Raw genomic sequence first — 17,800 nt, forward strand, 5'->3', positions numbered from 1 at the left:
CTTTCGAAGCAGGTATAAAGTTACATTATAGTTTTTCAACTTGAGGAAGTGTTCTTCTGATCTTCATTTTACATCTAAACTGCAGACTATGGAGCAGACCTTGTAAAAGACTTCTTCACTGAGCATCTGGCCCTTCTGTAGGCCCAGGAGATTTATGTCAGCTGTAGAAGGAATGTGAATAAAAGCCTGCTTCTGGGAGTTTGTAAAAACAGTTGATGTATTACTTGGTCTACTCTTGCTTGGATTAAATTTAAAAATTGCATCAGGGTGTTCATTTTAAAGTATGATTTTATATAAATAGAAATTATAGATAACCAGAATAAAATTGAATAAACATGTGGTGAGAGCTGACTTACAATAAAAACCTAAATAATAATTGCAAAATAACACTTATCTAATGAGCCCATATTGGTGTTAAATATTATTTCAGGTATATGTTAGCTCTAGAAAAAGAATGATTATTTTGCAACTGCCCAGGATTTTAAAGTGCATAAATGCAAAATAATTTTATGCTGTTGATGGCATTGATGCTGCCCATGGCAACTTTGTCTCTTGTGTTGAAAAATTTCCTTTATTCATTCATTTTATTCACTCATTCATTTCCATCTTTGTTCCATAAAAGGCTTTCGGGTAATTTTGTACATTTATTTATTCTTAATACTGAACCTGGATTATTAGCCTAAGAAAATTATTCATTAATCATGGCCATGCTTACTTGATCAAAAGTGATCATTTAAACCCATGAACCTAAGCTTTCAGAACTGCAGGCAAAATCTGTGTGTGCCAGGCACTCAAAAAATATATATTTTTAAAAATTTACTTATTTTATTTATTTATTTTGGCTGTGTTGGGTCTTCGTTGCTGCACACGGGCTTTCTCTAGTTGCATTGAGCAGGGGCTACTCTTCGTTGTGGTGTGCAGGCTTTTCATTGCAGTGGTTTCTCTTGTTGCAGAGCGCGGGCTCTAGGCGCACGGCCTTCAGTAGTTGTGGCTCACGGGCTCTAGAGCGCAGGCTCAGTAGTTGTGGCGCACAGGCTTAGTTGCTCCGCAGCATGTGGGATCTTCCTGGACCAAGGCTCGAACCCATGTCCCCTGCATTGGCAGGCGGATTCTTAACCACTGCGCCACCAGGGAAGCCCTCAAAAAATATTAATCAGTGAATGATTGTCTATCATTATCATTTTTGTTAAAGGTATCTTGTTAATTGTAACTTGCTAAAAACTGAAACTTGGGGAAATATTTTAGAATAGGTTCTGCGACAGCAGATAAATTTTAGAGTAGGCTCTGCAACAGAAGATAAATATAATGAATTTATATATACCATCTTTGTTAATTATGTCATCTCTTCTGAACTAACATAGTGAACAGATATAATTATCTGATATGGACACATTGTATATATGCATTGTAGTGACAACATAAAGGTGAAACTTAACCCTAATGAATAAATTTGCTAGTTATTATTTCCTTTAATGCAAGAAAACTGATGGACAAGTGTTAATTATCCATCCAGAAAAATGGAGGTTAACTGATATTCAGGGACTTCAGTGTGAAATCAGGTGAAGTAAGTGAATCCATTCAGGATGCTGGAGAGATGGAAGAGGGAAGGCCTCAGTGGTAGTTTGGGGTTTAGGGTGTGTATTTGCCTGCTCCTTTGCTCCCCGCCCCCACTTTACCTGTCCTGTTCAAAGCCCCCTTCTCCTTGGCGCCATCTAGTGGATGCCTGTGTCGGGATGAGGAAGATGCCTAGTTAAGGATTTGCAAAAAGATCAAGTGTCATTTCTCCAAACTGGAGCCTAGGAGTGGATGGCCTGTGGACATCACAGAAGCTCTTATAAATTAGTTTATGGAGGCTCTTCCTCTTTCTGTTGTTATCCCGTACAGACTTATTGCTCTGATTTCTGGTACACCTCGCTGATCAGACGTTTATAAAATAAACAAGGGTTTAGAGTAAAAACTGAGCATGAAAAATGAGGACTCTTGTAAGCAGTGCTCCAGAGCAGTTTAAGCATCCTCAGGGAACACCATCTTAATTTTTCAGTTTCTCATTATTTCTTCAACAGATGAGCTAGCTAAGCCAGAAAGATGTTCAAAGGCAGAGCAGCTATAATCTCTTCCTTCACTACCCTCCATATGATAAGGATTTGTTAAGATGAATCTCTGTTAATGGACCCATGAATTAAGGCGAAACTCCCTGCCATCTTCCTGATTTTTTTTTCACTTCTAAGAAGGCACCAAGAGAGTTACCAAATTTAATTTCATAAGTTTCATAAGCCTTGATTCTTGGACTTTGACAACAAGGCTCACCTGAGTTTTGCATCCCTGTGGTAATGTTAAATATCTTCTGAGGACAGGAAAATAGACTGGGAGAAAAAAATTAGATAAAGTAAATAAAAGAATCAAGAGAACAAAAACGAAGCAGAAAAATTTACTTGCCTAAATACATGTAAAATTCTTTAAAGAAGAGATTATGTTTATTTTTGATTTACAAAAGGAAAACCCTCAGTGCCTGACACAATACTTAATACTCAGCAGACAGAGGGGAGAGAAATGACTTGGAATAGAGACTCCACTCATCAACTTGCTGAAAAGATTAATCAGTAATAAAATAACCCCTTTACAAAGTGTGATGTGAATGCAGAGTAATAACAGTGAAGACAACGGGAGTAAATGTCGTCAAAAATTAATTACTTTAATGCTTAAGTTTATTCTAAAATATATACCCAGTGGAGAAGACAGGTGATATTTACATTTTCACTTTAGGTATAGAAACAAAATAACTTTCCACCAGTACATTTTGAAGATCATTATATGTTTGTCATTTTAAACATTTCTATTTACAGTTTCCTTTATTCTTTGAGATCTATCTCTAAAGCTGTGACAAATTCTAAATATAAAATATTCCCAAATGTGCCAACTAGGTAAGACTGATTTGTCTGCTAAAAGAAGACAGACTTTTGTTCCCTTCAGGAGAAAATCTGACTTGCATTTGTCTTATGTGATTTATGCATTGTAAGTTTAAAATGAAATACAGCCTTTTCCCTCCCATACATTAAAATGGGGCTTCAAATTTGAAAGAAACAGCAATCTTCTCTGAAACCTACATAGCTATGTGATGAGACGCAACAAAAATACTGTATTGCCCCCAAGTGGTCTTTATAGGTATTGCCTGCACTGTCCAATAGTGAAAGAAAAAGAGAAAGCAAAAATATTTGGACAGCAAATCTTTGACCCTTTTCTTTCACTGGAATATACATATTTATTTTTGAAAAGTTATTTGATAATCCATGCTGTGGTAGTAAGGCTATATTGCTAAGTAGAGATTCTGAATGGTGGTAAATCTTCAGTGCAATTTAAATTGCCTAGGTTACACAGTTATTTGGAATGATATCAACATTTGTAAGTCACTGGGAATTGTTTTTCCATTTAAGGAGATTTTGCAACACATAGGTTTTTTTTTTAATTACTGTAAAGTTAGCACTAGCACTTTCGACTCAGCATCTGAGAGTGCATTATTTTTATCCACGTATCTTCTGTGTGTACTTCTATTTGATTTCAACCTGAACCTCAAATCGGTTTTTAGCCTGAATTCCTTTGAATTATATAAATGACCTAATATTGTGAGGTGGAACTGAAAGTTTGTCGTTCATGTCTCTGAATGTTACTAAGGTAGACACAGATGGATTCTTTCCCAGGATCCTGCACACACGCATCGTGCTGTATTCTATACGTACTGCAATATACAGACATATTTCATTGCTTTTTAAAATTCTGTCTCTTTGGAGCATCTTCCAGTAAAGCAGTCATTCTCTGACTTCCTCATTTCCTGATATGGAGCATCCCCATACCCCCCAGTCTATCCTCTGTCTCATAACAGCTTGTCCTCTCTCCCTCACCTCCATGCTTATGAAACTATTAATAGTTATTAGAAGCTCTGTGAAGCAAGTTTTACCATTTGGAGAAAGGGACTGCAAACAAGAGAGGAATTCCTGGTATCCCTGTATTTATATGTATCTATATGTGGTATGTGTCCCCTTCTAAACCAGCTTCCTGATGCCTGGTGTCTAGTCTTCCAGAATCCAATAGTTCCAGCCATCACAGCCTCCTTTACCTGTCTAAAACAGTACTGTTCCGGGCTTCCCTGGTGGTGCAGTGGTTGAGAATCTGCCTGCTAATGCAGGGGACACGGGTTCGAGCCCTGTTCTGGGAAGATCCCACATGCCGCAGAGCGGCTGGGCCCGTGAGCCACAACTACTGAGCCTGCGCATCTGGAGCCTGTGCTCCGCAACAAGAGAGGCCGCCACAGTGAGAGGCCCGCGCACCGCGATGAAGAGTGGCCCCTGCTTGCCGCAGCTAGAGAAAGCCCTCGCACAGAAACGAAGACCCAACACAGCAAAAATAAATAAATTAATTAATAAACTCCTACCCCCAGCATCTTAAAAAAAAAAAAAAAGTACTGTTCCAAATTGATTTCTATCAGAAATTTGATTCCAGATATATTTGAAAGGCATGAGAATTTTCCCATGTGCTTGATTACCCAAATTATCTACATAAAGAATATGTATTCAAGTCACAGAGAGTGAAATTATTACTTTAAACTCAGAAGTCAAAGAAGAAAAACATTACGCTGAGGAACTATGTTACATTTTCATGCTTTCAAGGAGTTACCATTAAAGGAAAAAGAAATGTGATTTTAAAATACAAATAAGACAATGATGACGTTCTTTCAGGCTGAGTGAGAAGCGTATATCCAATTGCATTTTTACTCTAAAGGAGAGAGAAGTAAATCACTAGTACTGGATCTATAGTGCTGGATCTACAGAACTAAAAACAAAAATCCCAAAGCATGACCTCTAGAGGCCTAGATATGGATGTGCAGTAGGAAGATCCTTATACCAACTGTGTGACCTCAGGCAAGTCTTTCAACCTCTCTGAACCACTTTTTCTATGTGAAAGACAGGACTAGTTTCCTATGGGTTAAATAAGTTTTTTGATTCCTTGTACAAATATTTACTGGGCACTTCTCATATGAAGTGTCTCATATGCTAGACATTTTGTTAGGTTCAAGTGATATAGTAACAAACAAGACAAAGTCCCTGCTTTCATGGAGTTTATTCTTGTGTTGAATAGTAGATGAAATACAGATAAAAATTAATTATACATATATAAACAAATATAGAGAACTACAATTTTTTAATAAAACTTTGAAAGGTTGCTTTCCATGAACAGTTATTACAAAATATTGGCTCTATTCCCCGTGTTATACAATACCTCCTTCAGCCTATCTCACACCCAATAGTTTGTACCTCCCACCCCCCTCACTGCCTCCCCCCCACCCCGGCAACTGGTAACCACTAATTTGTTCTCTATATCTGTGAGTCTGCTTCTTTTTTGTTATCCTCACTAGTGTGTTGTATTTTTTTAATTCCACATGTAAGTGACGTCATACAGTATTTGTCTTTCTCTGTCTGACTGACTTCCCTTGGCATAATGCAGATTTTTAATATTGCTAAGAATGCAACGAGGGAGGAGGCTGTGTAGAAAGTGACTGGGTTGCCCACTTTTGAGAGGTAGCAAGATCTCCCTGACCAAGTGACATCTGAGCTGTGCTTCATGGAGGAGGCTGAGTGTCATTTGAAGAGCTAGTGGTAAAGCATTCCCAGCAAAGGGCCCATTCCGATGCCCTGAGGTAGGAGAGTCCAGGCATGATCACAGAACACCACAGTGTCGTCATGAGATCTGCCTTTTCAAGCCCACTCTGCTGCTGCTGTGTAGAGAACAGACTGAAGAGGATTATGAGTGGGGACAGAGTGACCAGTTGCAAGGCATCTGGGTGAGGAGGATGGTGGCTTGGACGGGTCGGTGAGGTGGTGATCTAAAGAAGGTGAGAAGGGCGTCCCTGGTGGCACAGTGGTTGAGAGTCCGCCTGCCGATGTAGGGGACACGGGTTCGTGCCCTGGTCCGGGAAGATCCCACGTGCCGCGGAGCTGCTGGGCCCGTGAGCCATGGCCGCTGAGCCTGCGCGTCCGGAGCCTGTGCTCCGCAACGGGAGAGGCCACAACAGTGAGAGGCCCGCGGACCAAAAAAAAAAAAAAGAAGGTGAGAAACTGGCACCTTTTGGAGGTAGAAACAAGAGTCAGTGGTGAGGTGAGAGAGAGGGACTAGACAGAGAGGGCTCAGAGAGGACTCTGCAGCCATGATGTGACTGGTGGTGCCCTTTCCTGAGACAGAGAACATGGAAGCAGGTGGGACAGAGAAGCGGGAAGTGAGGAGGTGGAGAGGAGGAGAGCTTCCTGCTGTCACGGCAGACTAGCCAGTTACATGATTCGTCTCCATTTGTCTGGCTCTTCGGTCTCCTTTGCTCCAAAACCTGCCCGAGGGCCCTGCATAGAATAAGTTTCTCGCCTTGGGAGGTTGGTGTTTCTTTTTCCGCTCACTTTCCTCCCCGCCTTTCTCCACCTCATTCCCTCTCCCTCCTGCCACTTCTAAGACGTGAGCAGAATAACTAGTTGCTCAGCCTGCCTAGTGTGACAAGGCAGGTCCCAGCTGTCCAGGTCCCCATTACTGTAAAAACAACCCAGGCAGAAGTGCCTGCTTCTCAGCCACCATGGGATCAAGGGTTCTCTTCAAAAACATGGGACCTCAACTCACAGGTCAGTTCCCTTGGAGGAGAGTAGGATGATGAAGTGTGATGTATTCCAATAAGAAGGCGAGAAGAGAATAATTAGGAGTCTGTGCACCCTAGTAAGGGTCAGTTTATCCAGCGTTTGGGGTGGAAGCCAGAGTGAGGTTGGAGAAACCAAACTAGAAGCAGCAGGCATTCGACCGTGCATTCTAGGCACTGAAAATGAAGAAACTGTGACCTGCTTGAACAGTGGCATTCATATAAGGAAAATGAGTAGACATATGTCCACAGAGTCCAATGATAAAATCTTACAACCTTTACTTTTTTTTTGCGGTATGTGGGCCTCTCACTGTTGTGTCCTCTCCCGTTGCGGAGCACAGGCTCCGAACGCGCAGGCTCAGCGGCCATGGCTCATGGGCCCAGCCACTCCGCGGCATGTGGGATCTTCCCGGACTGGGGCACGAACCCACGTCCCTGCATCGGCAGGCGGACTCTCAACCACTGAGCCACCAGGGAAGCCCCTCCCTTTTACTTTTTTCTGTAAAATCTCTCCAATCCTTTATATCCTACTGAGAGATTCTAGACGGGGCAATAAGGATAACCTGCCAGCTCCCTGAGAAGGTTGAATATAATGCAATCAGGGTTCTACCATTCAAAGCAAATAATTAAATTTTTATGCTCTTCATAGCCTTCTGTATTTTGGTACCTTGCTCCTGATCAATTCTCTGATATACATATGGGAAATTTAAAAATTTTTAACCATGAAACTGATTAAATCACAGAATCTACTTCCTGAATTTCCAATTTTAATGTATGCTTTAAAGCTTAGGGTTATTAAGAAGTACAAATGAATAAAATTATTCATGTCACTGGAAGCATGAAACTTACTTAAATATTGGAGTTTTGATCTAATTCCAGAGAATGAGGAAAAACTATCCTAATTCCAGAGAATGAGGAAAAACTATCCTAATTCCAGAGAATGAGGAAAAGCTATCCTAATTGAGTTTTTCTGTAGTTTACCCTAAAGCAAGCCAATTTTCAATGAGCTAAAACAAATGACGAGAATATTTATTTTCTTAAATCATTTGACTTAACACAGAATTTGTTCTTGATTCAGGCAATTTCATGTAAGTCACAAAGAAATGTCCTTAGTTTTTCCAAAAGGTAATTAGGCTACACAAATGCTCAAGTTGTTGAGTTGATTTGTTAGATGTGTGGGTGTTAGAGAATTGTGACAGTTTCAAACACATTTTCCGTGAAAGTAAAAACACAGATGATTCATTCTTCAATATTTCAGGGTCCATCCACATTCCTAAATCTGTATAATCAAAGCCGCAGTAGCAGAGGTAATGCTGGGGCTTTGCAGCCAAGCAGACTGGTTTCAACACCCATACAGGTTACCTTTTAGCTGTAAAACCTTAGGCAAATTATTTGTGTTCTCAGCCCTCGGTTTCTTCATCTATAAAATGGGGATAATGAGTATCAACCTCATAGCATTGCTGTGAATATAAACAAAACAGTGCATGAGAAACACACAGTGTCTGGCACATGGTGTCAACTTGGCTGGGGTTAGTGAGTATTATTAAGTATGACATAGAATTTTATCCAAATACCCCATGTGCGTGAAATGAAAAATCACATCAGTGCTTAGGTTTGTAATTTAGTCATTTTTTTCCCTCCCTTTCTCACATCTTTTTTCCTCTTTTCCTTCTGTTTTTATATATCTGATTTCCCCCCTAAATCGTGACCCTTTAAAACACAAAGGAGACTTCTTGCTACGGTCCAGAATGCTCACCAGCCCTTCATCCCCTTCCACAGCCCTCTGACGTGCAGCAGATGTGTTCTCTGGGCCAGACACAGCCAGAGCTATGATCCTCAAGTGGGGTGTCGTGTGCCTCTGGGGAGCCATGAAGACTCTCCAAGGGGTTCACAGGCCCATAGATAGTTTCAAGAGAATCAATGCCCATAACTTCATCTTTCCCACGTATACCTTCCTAAAATTTGATCTCGCTGAGACAGCACCTCTAAAGCGGGTGCTTTTTATTCCCCATCCCTTCATGCACAGACCTCTGCTCTTCAAAAGAAAGACCTAGCGCTCACCTATCCCTAATATTATAATAATAATGGCTCCAGGGTGAAAAAATTTTGCAACCCCTCCCCGAAACAGGTGCATTTAAATATGGTTTTCATTAGAGAAAGTGAAGGATGCTAATCACCAAGTAACAAATCCTCCACAACTCAGATTGTTTTCAGTTTTTAACAAAATTAAATATTTCATGATAAATCACTACTTGTTTTTTTTTTCATATACTTTGGAGGGAGCTCAAGGAATTAAGTCATGTTGCTCTAGCTAAACCCTTCCATCTACATCTGTGTATTTGTGTGAACAAATCTTCTCCATGCTTACATTGAAAATAATATTAATACCAATGCTGAACCCTTCTCATTCTAACAATAAATACTGCTGTCTCAATGGATAAAAAGACTCAACTAAGTGAATAAAAAGAAGTCATATCCATCTAAGGGGTGCATTTCCAAACCAATTTTACTTTTTATTTTATAAATTATTTATTAAGATTTGTAATGTATTTCTATTTTTCTGACCAATTGTGTACAAGTAATTGTAATCGTAACTCTTTGGAAAAAATATTTTAAAATTTAGAGCCATATGGTAACTGAAATTTTAAATTAAATGTATAAACATGTTTCTTATTGAGAATTATAAGGTGATCAAAAAATACTTTGTATATAAATATATTACATTGGGATAAAATTCTGAGGTGTTCAAATTCCTTCAGATACACTTTAAGAGTTTGGCAAGTGCCAGGGAGAGAGAATGATTAGGTCAGAGTCAGACAGAGAGATCCCAACTGAGTCTGTAAAAGGCAGAATAATAATATCAATCAGGAACAATAGACTTGGGCTTCCCCGGTGGCGCGGTGGTTGGGAGTCCGGTTGCCGATGCAGGGACGTGGGTTCGTGTCCCACCCAGGAAGATCCCACATGCCGCGGAGTGGCTGGGCCCGTGAGCCATGGCCGCTGAGCCTGCGCGTTCAGAGCCTGTGCTCCGCAACAGGAGAGGTCACAATAGTGAGAGGCCCGCGTACCGCAAAAAATTAAATTCCAACTGTATTAAAAAGAGGTAGATTTGAATGCATATTTATTCCCCTTTTAACTTGGAAAAGAACATAGACTCTTGGATTTCATATATTTAGTTGTGTCCTTAGTTCTACCATGGATAAAATTGAGTCAGAACTCTTATGTGATATTTCCTTTTAAGGGAAAATATAAGATATTTTCCTTTAAAAAAAAAAAAAGATCTTTTCCTTTTAACCTAAATGATCATCCTCTAGACTTCGTGTTCCATCATAAATTTGTCCTCTATTCTTGGTCATTCCTACGAGCATTCAAGCTTGCTGTGTGATATTTCTCAGACTAAACAAGCAAAAAGTTCAAGGTTAAAAGATTGTTTCTGGATAAAACAGTGAGTAAGAGGAGACGTAATAGAGATGGAAACTATTTCCAATATTTGCAGGAGCTGAGAAATGGAGCAAGGGAGGGGTTATTTTGTGTTTTGTTTCTTTTGCAAAATTTATAACCATTAAAAAGGTGTTCTTCTGGACTTTTGTGGTACAAAATTAACAGGTGTTTAAACATGGTTATTGGAGGGAGTAAGACTGTGAAAACTACAATATTACTTAAAAAATTTTAAAAACTGTGGTAATATATACATAACATGAAATTTACCATCTTAAACATTTTAAGTGTACAGTTCAGTAGTGTTGAAAATATTTACCTTGTTGTGAAACCAGTGTTGAGAACTTTTTGCAAAACTGACATTATATACTCATTAAACAACTTCGCATTTCCCCCTCCCCCCAAGCCACTGGCAACCACTATTTTATTTCCTTTTTCTAGGAATGTGACGACTCTAGATACCTTATATAAGTGGAATCAGGCAGTGTCTTTTGTGACTGGATTATTTCAACTAGCATACTATCCTCAAGGTTCATCTGAGTTGCAGTACGTGTCAGAATATCTTTCCTTTTTAAGGCTAAATGATATTCCATTGTCTGTATATACTACATTTTGTCTATCCATTCATCCATGGATGTATACTTGAGTTGCTTCCACCATTTAGCTATTGTGACTAATGCTGCTGTGAACATGGATGAACAAATATTTCTTTGAGACCCAGTTTTCAATCCTCTTGGCTCTGTACCCAGAAGCTGAATTACTGGATCATATGGTGATTCTATTTTGATTTCTTGAGGAACCTCCATACTGTTTTGCATAGTGGCTGCACCATTTAATATTCCCACCAACAGTGCTCAAGGGTTCTGATTTCTTCACATCCTTGCCCACACTTAATATTTTATGGGTTTTTTTTTTTATAGTAGCCATCCTAATGGATGTGAGGTGATACCTCATTGTGGTTTTGATTTGCATTTCCCTAATGACTAGTGATGTTGAGCATCTTTTCATATGCTTGTTGCTGCAAAACGGTTTTAAGTACCAATATTCTTCTTTATTTTGAGAAGATGAAAACTTCTCTCTCCCGCATTAATACTGAGGGAAATTCTGGTAAGCTTTAATAAGGTACAATGCTATTAAACACTACTGAAAATTCAAAATATTGAAATATCAGTATTCTGCTATAGCTTCTCAGTTAGTCAAGAACATGACTTAAAAAAAAAACTCTAATATTGGTTAATCTTTCATGCTGTGTTTTAACTCTTATATTTTTCTTATCTCAAAAATTCTCCTGAACAGCTGTGAGCTTCTATTTTTCAAAGGTTTTATTACAAGTCACCAGAAAAATGCTCATCCTCCCTCGCTCACGAGATGGAAACGAGAGATAAACATGTTGTCCTAAGGAGAAAATTTATGTTATCCAGAAGCTCCAGTAAACTATTTCTCTTATCAAAGTCTCTGTGGTTTCTGTAATGTTATACTTAGGTTTAGTTACTCAACAGTGTTTACTTAATATCTACCCTGTGTTAGATACTGGCCACCCAAAGATAAAATGGTACAGTATCTGCCCTAAAAGATCTTATGGTCTAATGGTGAGAGCAAACAAGAAAGTCAACACGTTTAACACAGAACAACATGCTTTGCCACTGAGAACCATCTGCCTCAGGTCCTATGGGAGGATAAAGGAAATTAACCAGGTGAAGCCCAGAATTTAGCACAGGAGGGGTTTGTGAGAGGTGGGGTGGGGGAATGAGGTGAATATAAGGGCAATTTAGAAATATTTTAAGATATTAAAAACATAACTGAAGTTTTCCTACAAATATTTTGAAGTTCATCCTTAGTCCCTCTTGTCCTTCTATTTTTAGTTGATAATTTTGACCCATCTACGTATATTTCAATGGCTAAATACCTTACTGGGTTATTGCTTGAATTTTACACAAGTACAAACAAGTGGTGATGCTTTAACTGCCTGGTTTTATAGCCATAATCTTACAAGGTCATTTTCTACATAATTTATTTTGCACTAAATTTGTGTTTCATTTTTGTACTGAAGGAGGAAAATTTATAGTTCATAAAATAGTTTCATGTCATGTTAAATGTTTTAAGATCTTCTTTTATTCATTTTTACCTTACTGCCAAGGCACTGATTTCCTTGGGATCTTATATTCTCATGTTTAGGTAATTCAAAAACATCGATTAAACATCTTGATCTAGAGACAGAGAAGTCTCCGTGATATTTGAGTTCACGGCTGATTTTAACTTAGAAAAGTGAAGGTGTTCTTTCAGATATTTGTGTTTGGGTTAAGAAAGCTCCTGAGTGAAAAGTGTATTGTGGGTTCTGATAGCTTTGATTGGAATTACTATCAAATAATTTCAGATTTGACATTGTCCCATGAAATCATCAAGCACATTTCTCTCTTTCTACGTGCGAGCATATTGAGATGCACAGAACTCAAGTATTTGACCAAAGAAATACAATCAGTGTAACAAATTACAATATGAGCAGACAGTCAAAGAAGTCTGCCACTTAGCCTAAGTGAATTAGTTTCAAAAATTGATATAAGTATTCTGCCCTCTCTGGGCGACTTATTGAAGTTGATGATTAAAAAAAAATAGTAAGCATTTGCATGATTCTACTTTCACTTCTGGCATATGTAATTTGCTTGCCACTGTACTAAATAAAGAGATGACTCATCTAGAATTTTCTTTGACTTAAGGACTTAAATAAATGGAAATGCATGCAATGAGATAGAAGGAAATGCATATAGAGACAAAGATTGGTAACAGAACGAATACAAAAATGAAGAAGTCTCTCTGTTTTGAATTGTGCCTTTTAAATGCCATTTCTATCTCCTCTCTCCACATTTGTTTGTAATGGCAACTGTCTAGCTTCTTGTCCCCCTGCTTTCATGATTGGTGGTTGACATTGGTCCTTCTCTTGGAAGGCTGAGTTTTAGGGCAATGGGAGGAAAGCCAGTTATTTTGGTCCTTCAGTTCTCCTCTTTCACTTCTGCTGGGAGACATACCAGTGATGGGGTCTATTTACCCACCATGCCTCTTTCTTCTCCCTTTTAAATATATTTCTATTGAAAGGCTTATCATATATTTTTTAAATGTTCTTCCTTGATTGAAGGAAGGCTGTGGACTTTTGTTTTAATTAATAAAAGGCGCTAACGTGTACTGAAGATTGATGTGTGATGGGTGGTGGTGTACCTTATGTACATTCTCTGATTTAATCCTAGCAATACCTCCATAAAGTTACTGTTAGTAATCCCGCAAGGTCTCACAATTTAGTAGTAACAGGAGAACCAAAGTCGAGACTGTGACTTTCAGCCTCTAAAGTCTATAGAGTTACCACCATGCTATGTACCTTGTCCCCCAAAACCCAGCACACAGTGCTTTCCACATGGTGAAAAATTAATTACAGTCAAAAATTAAGAAATACACATTTCCACAGTAGAAGAATAAATACAATCCTAAGCAGTAATTTGCTAATTATTTTTTACCATGGAGGATATAATTTGATAATAAATCTTATATATCCTATGTGCTACACAAACATTTCCAACGTTCTTAAATTATTAACCTTGAACCCTGTGATATTCAGAAAACATTAAAATAGAAAAATGCAATAATATTATCAATAACCCTTTCTATATAATATGGTGAAGTGAGTGAAATGTGATGAGTTACTTTTATTTGGAAAAACATGTGACTCTGTTTTGGCTCAAGGGTGTTAATATTTTTAGTGTTAGCTTTGATTTATTTTCTTTTGATCATACAGTTATTACATTCGTTTTCCTTAGTCCTTAGAGAGGGAAAAACACCCCAACTGCCAAATGCTAATGATGTGTTTATAGGGTCTTAAAGTGTACATCTCATTAGGTTTCTGGTTTTCAGCTGGGAAGAGTTTATGAAGTCAGCATTTGCTTCTCTTGGGTGAATTTTGCTTGCGTATCTTAAAGATACATTTACCATCTCCCTCAGGTGATTTGTGCCAATATCTGTCCTTCATTATTATAGCAACAAAAGTTTTTCACTTTGCAGTCTTACGCAGCTCAGATAAATTTAGTTTGTTCTTCCAAAAATATTAATAGTATACCTGCTGCATGTTTTTTCAAAAAATATTTTTTGTTCTTCATTTTTGAAAGCGTATGTTTATCCAGAGAAAGTTTATGAATCAATATGAGGTCTGTTTTATACTTTTTAGAAAGTTTGACTTGAACTTTGGTGTTAAGCATCCTCAAGATATAGTTTTGTTGTTGTGATTGTTTTCATATTTAAGCAAATAAAAATAGCTCTTTGTGATACCAACTATAGTGTTTCTATGAAGACATAAACCTAACATCCTGCCCCTTTTTGTAATATGGCCTCGTTCTCTCTAGCCACATGAAGCCTGAAATTAACATGTTAGGAGGACACTGAGATTTTCTTAGATTCTTCTGTGGTTGGCTAGAGCTCTCACAGCAAAACACCGTGAAGAAGAAGCAATTTCGATATAGTTCTTTTTGTTTTGATATACGCAGCAAAGGGATAATAATAAAAAGCTTAGATTTGAATTTCATACTTTACAGTGACTTTCTTGCAATTTGGCCTCACAACTCTCTTGTTGGTAGGTAGTAACCCATTTTAAAGAAAAGGACACAAAAATTCGGAGGAGTGAGTTGCAAGTCCAAGTTCACCTAGGTAGAAGAGTCACAAAATAAACTTGGCAGTTCTGATCACAAGCTCTGTGAGTTCCCCTTCACTTTCCATGATTACGTGCCATGGAATGAGAAGAAAAATGGAGTAAGCACCTCTAAAGTAATTTAAATTACAGCATGTTTTGGCACCCCACATTCAATCGGAGGGCTTATATTTTTAAATGTATACAATATATATACATTATATATTACGTGATAATATATATTTATTATATAACATACCTTAAGTATATTATATACTCTTTCAGTATATTTTACATATATATGTATATATAAAATATATATGTATGTATATATGTCTTAAATGATCAAATTTTGCTTTTTAAGGAGTTTTTTTTGAGTGTGTCAAGGAGAGATAGCCTGAAGGGCTCTTTCACATTGTTCACTTTGGAAATGATAGAGAGACAAATTGAGATTGTAGTTTCAACATGTGAATCCTTTCCTTTGTTCATAGCTGCAAACGTTTTTTGAGACGTTCCTGAGAACAAGTTCACCTCTTCAGGCTTTTGATAACATGAAGGAAGCAATTAGCAAACTCCTGCTAGCAGCTGAAGTATTCAGTGAAACATCTACTCTGGGACCAAAGGTCTTCCATAGGTAAAAACAAATTTCAATGTTAAAAAAAATAAAAAAAAAAACCCTACTTCTAACAATCGATTGTTAGTGAAAATATATCTTAATTATCACAAGTAGGTGCTACTTAGAAAATTTTATATCAGTGTAAAATATGAACTTCTAAACTTATGTTTTCTAATTTGTTGATCCTAAAACTTCAGAGCATGTTAAAGACTCACCAGTATTTAAATAGTGGTGACAAGAAATAAGGCACAGTTATTTAAATTATCTTTTTAATTGCAGCCCCTTTCAAGCTCAGTTATTTTTATCATATATGCTTTCCATTGACTAGGTATGTTTTTAGTTATAGATTTTTATTAACAAAATTCATTAACTCTTATCTCCATATCTCAGTTTACTTGAGTATAATTTAATGCCTTTTTCTGGGGAAATGTTAAATCGAGTATGTCAAAACAGGAGGTGCCTTCATGTAAGCTTTATATGCAAATAAGAATGTAAGCTTTATATGGGAATAAGAATGTAAGCTTTATATGCGAATAAGAATGCCTAGCACGGAAGAGTAGGAGAGCTTCCTTTTCCATATTACGTTTTTATGGAGTCCCTTCATTGCTTCGTTTAATGTATTATGAATACTTTGGATATATTTGTATTTTCTGTAAGGAACGAAACAGATTCCAAATCCAAAGATAACTTGTATTCAATTTTGGATTATCCAAGCCACTGCTCTTTGTAATTAGTATGGACCTTGAAATTTAACCTTAGTGATTAGTAATGATATAGTATCAAATAATAGAGTAAATACAGCAAGTAGAATGTATTTTTGTTACCTTGTGCTTTTATTTCAGATGCAGATTATGTTTTCAGCTTTTAACTTTTGATATTGGTTATGGCAGTGTCAGGTCCCCTGTAGTGCTCCAGGTGAGTATGCCGGAGCCCTCATGGGATCTTCCCCTTTGGCTGAAGTGTGTGTGTGTGTGTGTGTGTGTGTGTGGTGGTGGTGGTGGTGGTGGTGTGTTCATTCATAGTAACTGATCAATAAGTGCAACTTGCGTCAAACTTACTACAGACTTATATTTACTGTGGTTCAGAGAATTAACTAGCATATGGAGAGTCTCTGATTTGAGTTACAATACCCACTCTGCATCCCTGTTGAACAAATATGGATTTTTTTGTGTTTTTGAAATAAATGTGGAATAAAGCTAAGTATGTGTTAATGCAGGAAAACAGACATTTAGATAATAGAAAATAGCAGGTAACCTAGCTTATTCATATGGGTTTATAAAAAAGGTAACTCTTTTATTCTTTACATATAGATATTTAGTTTAAAACTGGACTATATTTTAATTTTAAAAGCCATAGGAATTTTTGAAATATTTGTTTTCAATATTTGTATAAATATATGGAAATTTAAGAGTGTTTTTGTACACTCTGATTCTTTTACTTCCTCTTAAATTAAATTAACTCATTCAGATCATCTCCTGCAGCATATTTTTAATCTAAAATAGCCCTTAGTGGCAAGAAGATTTTAAAATTGATTGCATTAGTCTATAGAAAGCTATCTTGGGATATGGCATGAGAAGAAATGAAGAGAAACAAAATAAAATTATGTGCAACCAGAGTTTGACTTCATACTGTAATGACTGGTTTTCAAACTATTACACAAGGAGAATGATGACATTATATATGGCTCAGACATTTGGCTGAATAGTTCAACTATTTATCTCTAAAATTTTGAAATTTTATGAATCTACATCTTCTAATGGTCATTTATTCATTATTTTACACACATATCTAAAGTTTATATTATGATTTTTAAAATTTATTGTTCAGAAATGTTATTTCCATAAACATAAGGTCTTCAACAATGAAGAAGTTCAAGACAAACTAATTTGATTTTACAAAACAGTTAATGTTCTTATAAAGAATCGTATTTTCAAAAGAGCATTACTTAGATTTTCTAAAACTGTTGACCTCCAAAAGGACCACTAGGTGTCAGTTCTGATCTATAATCCAACGGGAAATGAATCACGTCTTAGAAGTGGTTTCACTGCATTAAAAGTAAGTCAATGAAAAATATTTGCTGTGCTTTTGCTCTTTCACAGGTGCATGAGCATTTGAAGTTTCAAGATGATGATAATATGGATTTTGAGGACCAAAACACAGAAGAATTCCTTTTAAAAGACACTTTCAATTTTCTCCTGTCTAATGAATCTTCACTTTCCATATTTTCTGAGATATTTCAGAGACTTTATAGATCAGGTATATTTAAGGTAAGTGCGTATTTTTGTACTGACAAATATTTATTTCATTTTTGGAAGGTGCCATTTTCTTTACTGTGCAGGTAAGCAACGTGATAATTCATTTGAAATTGATTTGTATCCATTATATAAACCTCTTAATATTTTTCCGACCTAAGGACCAA

General features: G+C 37.1%; 1 protein-coding gene across 7 annotated transcripts in view; it reads left to right on the forward strand.

The window, feature by feature from the left end:
- Positions 1–17,800, forward strand: part of CPED1 (cadherin like and PC-esterase domain containing 1) — a 300,373-nt gene that overhangs the window by 111,113 nt on the left and 171,460 nt on the right. For all 7 annotated transcript variants that reach the window (XM_067746835.1, XM_067746829.1, XM_067746831.1 and 4 more), the window contains 3 exons: positions 15,257–15,399; positions 16,224–16,296; positions 17,481–17,648. In XM_067746835.1, coding sequence (XP_067602936.1) covers positions 15,257–15,399; positions 16,224–16,296; positions 17,481–17,648 — 384 coding nt within the window. The remainder of the gene's footprint in view (positions 1–15,256; positions 15,400–16,223; positions 16,297–17,480; positions 17,649–17,800) is intronic.

The sequence above is a fragment of the Pseudorca crassidens genome, chromosome 8 (genome assembly GCF_039906515.1).
Source record: "Pseudorca crassidens isolate mPseCra1 chromosome 8, mPseCra1.hap1, whole genome shotgun sequence".
In the NCBI taxonomy this organism is placed as follows: Eukaryota; Metazoa; Chordata; class Mammalia; order Artiodactyla; family Delphinidae; genus Pseudorca; species Pseudorca crassidens.